This window comes from Eriocheir sinensis, chromosome 25, assembly GCF_024679095.1.
Source record: "Eriocheir sinensis breed Jianghai 21 chromosome 25, ASM2467909v1, whole genome shotgun sequence".
NCBI lineage: Eukaryota > Metazoa > Arthropoda > Malacostraca > Decapoda > Varunidae > Eriocheir > Eriocheir sinensis.
Window position 1 is genome coordinate 6,821,749 of NC_066533.1, and position 7,500 is coordinate 6,829,248.

General features: G+C 45.3%; 1 protein-coding gene across 10 annotated transcripts in view; it reads left to right on the plus strand.

Moving 5' to 3' along the window:
* The window catches only part of LOC127003266 (microtubule-associated serine/threonine-protein kinase 3-like), a 196,103-nt gene that overhangs the window by 75,746 nt on the left and 112,857 nt on the right, over nt 1-7,500 (plus strand). For all 10 annotated transcript variants that reach the window (XM_050869692.1, XM_050869698.1, XM_050869695.1 and 7 more), the window contains exons 2-3: nt 286-1,274; nt 1,708-1,787. In XM_050869692.1, the coding sequence (XP_050725649.1) occupies nt 791-1,274; nt 1,708-1,787 (564 nt within the window). In that variant the 5' untranslated portion in view covers nt 286-790. The remainder of the gene's footprint in view (nt 1-285; nt 1,275-1,707; nt 1,788-7,500) is intronic.

The following is a 7,500-nucleotide window of genomic DNA, read 5'->3' on the forward strand; positions in this document are numbered from 1 at the left end:
AGTGGTGGTGGTGGTGGGGATGGTGGCGGTGGTGATGGTGGTGGTGGTGGTGGTGCTGGTTCCATTTTTTTTTTCAGGTAAATATATGAATGTGGCGCAGGTGTAAATGGCCCTGAAAACACACACACACATACACACACACACACACACACACACACACACACACACACACACACACACACACACACACACACACACATTCAGGCGCCGGATGCGAAAAAAAGTTAAAAGGAAAGAAAAAATGGTTATGCAAATACGCGCATATATTGAAGTTTTCCCTTGCAGGTTCGCAGTTCGTGTGCGCTGAACAAACTGAACCAGAAAGCGAACGAGAACATTTAGAACACAGCGAAGTAAGTGCCGGAGGAAATTTCCAGGCTGAGTGGAAAACGGAAATAGAGAAAAAGGAAAAGAACTCAGAAACGGGAAGATATTGGAAGAAAAACAGAAAAAGAATTGTGTAGTGTTTTCGAATGTGTTACTGAAGTGTTACTGAAGTATTCGTGTGCGTGTGAACCAACTCAGGACACAGAAGGAGGAAGAGGGAGATAAGGAAGAAAGTAAGAAGGAGGAAAAAGAAGTAAAGAGTTCTACATTGTAAAGGAGGAAGTGAGGGAGGGAAGGAAGGAGGAAGAAGGTGTAAGTAGGCTTATACTGTGCCGGGTGTAAGGCCCATGGCTCCCCAGTGTCCCCCCTTGTGGCCGGGCCCCCTGCAGTGCCCCCCGTGCCCCCCGCAGGAGTGATAGGCGTGACATTCGTGGTGCCCCCCAGAGGCCAGCTCCGGGGCAGCATGGCCGAGCCGCCGCCCATCATCCGGATCCGCTGCGAGGGGTCCGAGGACGAGTGTTGCTCCTCGGGGGGGGAGGAGGTGGCGGCGGCAGCGGCAGCGGCGGCTACGCAGTGGGGGCAGGCCAGGCACATCCGACACGCCCCGGTGCCCGACAAGCGTCACTCCGCCCCGGACGTTCGACCCGGGGTGGTGACTTCCTCTGGGGGGTTGTCCCGGGTGTGGCTGGCTCCCCAACACTCCGGGGGGCATGCTGGGGGGCGGTATTCCCTCCCGCAGCTGCTGGCACGCTCACCCGCCGGGGAGAAGAGACTCTCGGCCCCGTCCTGCCTGGCGCCGCCCTCCCTCGCCCCGCCCTCGCATTACGGCTCCCGCAGGTGTAGTCTGGACGAGGCCTGCTGCTCCCTCGACGACCTCTGGCACTACCGGCGGCTCTGCAGGCTGCACCGACGGAGGTTCTCAGATACGGCGCGCCTCGACATCCCGGGTATGTCTTGAGGGTGTGGGTGGCCTGGTGTGGCGCCCAGTCCTTGAAGCTCACCTACTGGCCTCGTGGAGTGTGTTATTGGAAGGTGTTGTCCTCTGGTGTTCCTTAAGGATATGCTCTTTCAGGTGTTAAGGTTATTGGTTATTTTTTTCCCCTAATGTTCTAAGTTCAGGTATGTCTTCCTCTCTTACTATCTTCTTCCTCCTCCTCCCCAACTCTTCATTACTCTCCTTTCTTCTCTTAATGCTCCAAATTCAGGTATATCTATATCTGTTTTAAAAATATCTACCTAGCATCGTTCTCCCTCCCCAACTCTCCTATCTCCTTATCTCAGCCATGGCCTCACTCTCTCCCTTTCTCTTTCTTTTCGTGTTTATGCCTCTTTGGATGTACGTTCTTCTGGTGCTCACGTACGTCTTCCTCTTCATTTCAGGTGGAAGTGAAAGCTCCAACCTGCAGCGGATGCGAAGCTCTCTCCTCGGACAGTCAGCGCCGTCTCTTTCCAACTCTTTGGTAAGTACCCGCTGCAAGACCTCCGTTTTCTCTTACCTAAATTTATAAGTTTGTGTACCCTTGTAAGATAGTCGTTTTCTCCTAAGCCAATGCCAAAGAAAATGGGTGCTCTTGAATTTCTATGCGTAACTTCTATATACTTAATGGTCCCCGATATATACGGAATTTATTTATATCGGTTTCTGTATAGGATTTCCGTGGATGTCTGACCAATAGGTGCTTTGCTCTTAATGCCTGACTTAACTATGCTATCACTGACCACACTGTTTTGATGGGTTTTGCTAATACTTAATTTTAACGTGTTTATAGTATAGATTTACCGTTATTCTTGATGACTGGTTAAGTGGAAATCTGACCAGGAAGAGGAAATAATAATCGTTGGTATGACAGGGAGAGAACAGAGAAAAGGGAAGCTATTTTATACCCATTCTCTTTCTCCTTGTATTTGTAGTACTTAACGTCGTTTCTTTTTCGTGACTGTTATGTAGATAACTTTAGTAACGTGTGAGTATCAGCTTCGAAAATATAAACGGCTTACAATATCTTAGTATTTATGGTTGATGCTTGACTCCTGAATAAGGAAGCAGAAAGAAGGAAAGCACTCCATAAAGAAAATAGGAAAAATTACAACAGAAAATTAAAACAGAAAGAAAGAAAGGAATTAAGGGCATCAAAAGAGAAAGAAATAGACAGAAAGAAAAAGAGGAAGCAAAAGATTAAGCCAACTGAAGAGAAAGCAAGAAAGAATAAATAAGTGAAAGCAAAAATGAAGGAATGAAAGGATATAAATGAATGACGCCCTTGTCTATATGTATATAAAAAATACAATAATAAGATAAAACATCTAGCCGAATACGAGCAACAGTAAAGAAAACATTGGCACGGAGGATGAAAAAAAACTATGCTGAATTAACTACATGCACAAGGAGAGCAAGGGAAACTTCAGCAAAATAAATAATATAAAAGAAAACCTGAGCTAATCTAAGAAGGGAGATCAAGGGGAACTTAAGCCATCTAAATAATAAAGAAAACGAGATGCAAATATAGAACATTATTTATCTCAAGAGGAAAGGAGTAAGAGGAGGAGGAGGAAGGTAAACAAACATGAGGGTTGAAGAGGAAGAGGAAGAGGACTTAAACTTCCGTAGACTTTTACATTGTTTCTTTGTTTACTCTTCCTTTCCCTTGAGGAGGAGTAGGAGGAGGAGGAGGAGAAGGAGGAGTAGCAGGAGGTGGAGGAGGGAAGAAACTACGAAAAAAAAGTGGAGGAGAAAGGGCCTGGAGTAAATCAGCCCGAGAAAGAGAGAGAGAGAGAGAGAGAGAGAGAGAGAGAGAGTGGGGGAGAAGGGATGAAAATAAGGAAGTAAAGTTAGGAGGGAGTTTGCAGTAAGTAAAAGGGTGAAATTCTCTCTCTCTCTCTCTCTCTCCTGCAAAATCAATAAAAAATCCTCATCACGCCTATGTTTACCTCCTCCTCCACCTCTTCCTCCCCGTCCTCCTCCTCCACCTCTTCCTCCCCGTCCTCCTCCTCCTCCTCCTCCTGACCATCATCGTAGTTAGCATTCTTTCCCTCAAACTTCGTCAGTTCTTTTATTTTTCGTCCAAGTGATTACCATTAATTAACGTTCTTCCATCCACTAATTTGTACCCTCGTCCGTGAGAGAGAGAGAGAGAGAGAGAGAGAGAGAGAGAGAGAGGTGGGGGGAAACTAAAAACTATTACAGGATTTAGCAAGTGTGAAGAAAAAAGCGTGAAAAAGGCGAGAAGGAAGAGGAAGAGAATTTTTTTAGGTTTCAGGATAAACTTATTGATTTTAAAGAAGGCGGGGAGATAAAAGAGGGAGGTGAGGAAGGAGGTCAGGGAGAAAAGTGAAGAAGGGGAAGAGTAGGAGAAAGATATGACGAAGGAATAGGAGAAAGTGATTGAGTGGAGAATGTAAGCAAAAAATCAATAATAAAACTTTGGAACGAGAAATTAAAGAATATGAAGGGTAAACGAAGGAGAAACTAAAGTGTATGAAATAAAAAAATAATAGGCTACTACGTATATAGGATTAAACAGAATAGGAAGGTGATAGAAAAAGATGAAAGGTGAGTAAGTGGAGAAGGAGTCTGAAGAGATTAGCTGAGCAGGAGGAGGAGGAAGAGGAGGTGGAGGAGGAGGAGGAGGAGGAGGAGGAGGAGGAGGAAGGGATTAAGCTTAAAGTCAAACGTACCCAGTGATGCCTCCATATAAGTTACTCCTAAAGGTGATCCGTTTTCTTTGGTTCACTGTAATCGACCATTCTCTCTCTCTCTCTCTCTCTCTCTCTCTCTCTCTCTCTCAGGTGTAGATGGGTGTGGCGCGCAGGTAAACTTACGCTAATGAGTCTTTTGAACACGTGAAAAAGGGTTGATCAGGTAGAGGGAGGGAGGAAGGGATGGAAGGAGGGAAGGGCATAGAAAAAAGAGGAAGAGGAAGGAAATATGAGTAAAGGAAAGAGAGGAATATAGAGGGATTAGGGGGAGAAAGGAATGGGGGGGGAAAGGGAAGGAGGGAAAGGAAGAACGGATTAAAGAATGAGGAAAAGGAGGATGTAATGACGAGAGAGAGAGAGAGAGAGAGAGAGAGAGAGAGAGAGAGAGAGAGAGAGAGAGAGAGCTTGCCTGCCTGCATTCAGAAAGTCTACGGAACTGCGCAGTCAGGTTTTATTCACACCCACCCGCCTCTCCCTCTCGCACACACACACACACACACACACACACACACATACATATACACTAAGCCCCCACCACAGCAGGGCTTAGAGGGGCTGCTGGCAGGGACTTAGGGGGCTTTCTGAGCTGAGAACTTAGTGCCAGCCCCTTTGCCTGCCTCTCTCCTCTTCTCCCCTCTTCCCCTCTCCCCCTTTACCATCGGCCATTCCCTCCCAGCTTGCAAAAGGAAGGTAAAAGCAAGAGTTGAAAGAGGGAGAGAGGGACTATTTTTATCTTCCTCTTTTCTTTCGTTATCCTCTTTCTCTCTGTTTCTCTGCCTTTCTTTCTTTCTTCATAGTTATTGTTATTTTCCACCATCACCACCACCACCACCACCACCACTATCATCATCATCACCATCAACACCACCATCACCATCAACACCACCACCACCACCACCACGACTACTCCACATTCACATCCATGCCCATCCTCTCTCTCTCTCTCTCTCTCTCTCTCTCTCCCCAGCTTTCCCTTCCCCCTCGCTATCAATTTTTCTTCCGATACCTTTTGTTTCTTCTCCTCTTCTCTCCTCCCTTCCTTCTGCCTCCTCTTTTATACTCCTCCTCCTCTTCCTTCTTCTCCTTCTACCACTTTTACTTCTCTCGTCTGTTCCTTCTTCCTTGCAATATCTAGGCGAAGGGAAAATGAAAGAGGAAGAGTAAAATGTTCGGGAAGTTTTTTTTAAGCTGTGAAGGTTCCCCCTGAAAGCCATTAAAGAAAACGTGGCAATTGAAATAGAGAAGTGGGAAGTGGGAATGTTATTCTCGTATACTGGAACAACTTTTTAATTTGTTCTTATCGGGTAAACAAACTTACACACACACACACATACACACACAGAGGGAGCGTTTGTGAGTGTTTGTGTGTATGTGTGTGTTTGTTTGAGGTGAAAATAAATTGACTTAATGAAGTTGATAAATTGCTTTGAGAGAGAGATAGAGAGAAAGAGAGATGTATTTCCATTAGGGGAATAGTTATGGTGGGTTTTTTATGCAGATTTATGGATATCGTCTCTCTCTCTCTCTCTCTCTCTCTCTCGTGACACTGATAGCGTTCACCTGAAGCTCCATAAGTGTTCCTGTGTTGCCAAGGAATTATACGTTCGTAATACGCAGCAGCGTGTTGTTGTTGTTGTTGTTGTTGTTGTTTGCATATTTGTTAGAAGTACGTAAGGTTTGTTTTGCATATTTTTACATTTTTTCTGCCTATTTATTTTATTTTATTCATTTATTAAATATTATTGTTATTACTATTGCCATTAATTTTATCTGGTCATGAGCTTTTTAATATTCAACTCTAATTAAGGAATGAACTTGTGACTTTTCTCCCTCCTTATTTTTTTTCTTAATTGAACTTGTCTTAAAATTCATGTCATTATATTAGATTACGTAAGCACATTTTTATCACTATAGTTTCGTTGTATTATCGTTCTATTTTCATTGTCTAACTCTAACGAACGCATGTGCGGCGGCAATACATATTTTCCCTTACGAACGTACTATAGCAACATTATATCGTTCATTTATTTACTTCCTAACGAACGTACATACAGCGGGAATACACATTTTCCCTGACGAACGGCTGCAACATTTTTCCTTTCAAGGCTCCGTCTCTCGTGCGCGGCGGAGGTAAACAAACACGAGGCTTAACTGTTTTGCACGTGTCCAGGCAGCGGTGTGCGGTGGGCGGCGGTGGTGGTGGTGGTGGTGGTGGTGTTTGGGTGGGTGGAAAGGTAAAATTAAAGGTGAATTTATAGGTAAGGTCATGAACGTCTCTCCACCTTTACTCTGCGTGTGTGTGTGTGTGTGTGTGTGTGTGTGTGTGTGTGTGTGTGTGTGTGTGTGTGTGTGTGTGTGTGTGTGTGTGTGTACCTGGGTCATTCAGTCAAGCTTAGGTCACGGAGTCTGAAAAGATAACCTGCAAAAGGAGGGGAAGGAGGACGAATAGAACGAGGAGGAGGAGGAGGAGGAGGAGGAGGAGGAGGAGGAGGAAGGTGAGGGTGAGGGTGAGAGGGAAAACCATTGCCTTAATTAATGATGTCGAGGGAGAGAGAGAGAGAGAGAGAGAGAGAGAGAGAGAGAGAGAGAGAGAGAGAGATTAAGCTGTCCATTTCCGTGGTGTGCTAAAGCTTTTGCGCTCATTTGTCTGTTTGTTTGTCGATTATCTCTCTCTCTCTCTCTCTCAATTATTTCTCCCAATTTCTCCCATCTCTCCTGTTTGCTGACTACGAGGACTCGATCATTAACTGACTGACTATCTATTTGTCAACCTGTTTGTCTGTCGTCCTTCCCCTTCCTGGATTTGCTGACTGACTGACTGACTGGCTGACTGACTGGCTGAGGCTATGCGTCTCCGAGTTACTGGGTGGCGGACTTGTTGATTGACTGACTCCTGACTGACTGATTGGTTAACTGGCTTTTGTGTTGTTTGGCTGTATGGCTGAATGACTGACTTGCTGACTGGCTTGGTTTTTAGTTAACTGGCTGATTGGCAAACTGACTGGTTGACTGAGTAACTGACTTTGATTTCTTGATTAGCTGACTGACGGAGTGATTGTATGGGTTTTGGTATACCTAAATGTCTGACTGGATGGCTGACTGAGTGACTGGCTGATTTATTAACTGATTGACTGACTGCTTGACTATAGCTGAATGATCAGCTGGCTGGCTGACTGACTGGCTGACTTCATGGCTGACTTCATAGCTGACTGGCTGTTTGATTGGCTGGCAGTGTATTTGACTCTCCGTATTGATCCATCTGGTTTTTGTTTCTTTTTTGCCGTTGCTCTTTCTCGGCTGTTGGTCTCTTTGTGTTCCTCCCGCGCCCTGTTTCGTGACCTCTTCCAGGATGTTTGTTTGCCTTTGTTTATCTGGCAATCAAGAACCTCTGTGTTAGGACGGTTGCTGTGCTGAGAGCTGACTGAGTGACTGAGGGGATGCCTGGTTTAGTGAATGGTTGTGTAGCTCTCTGACTTT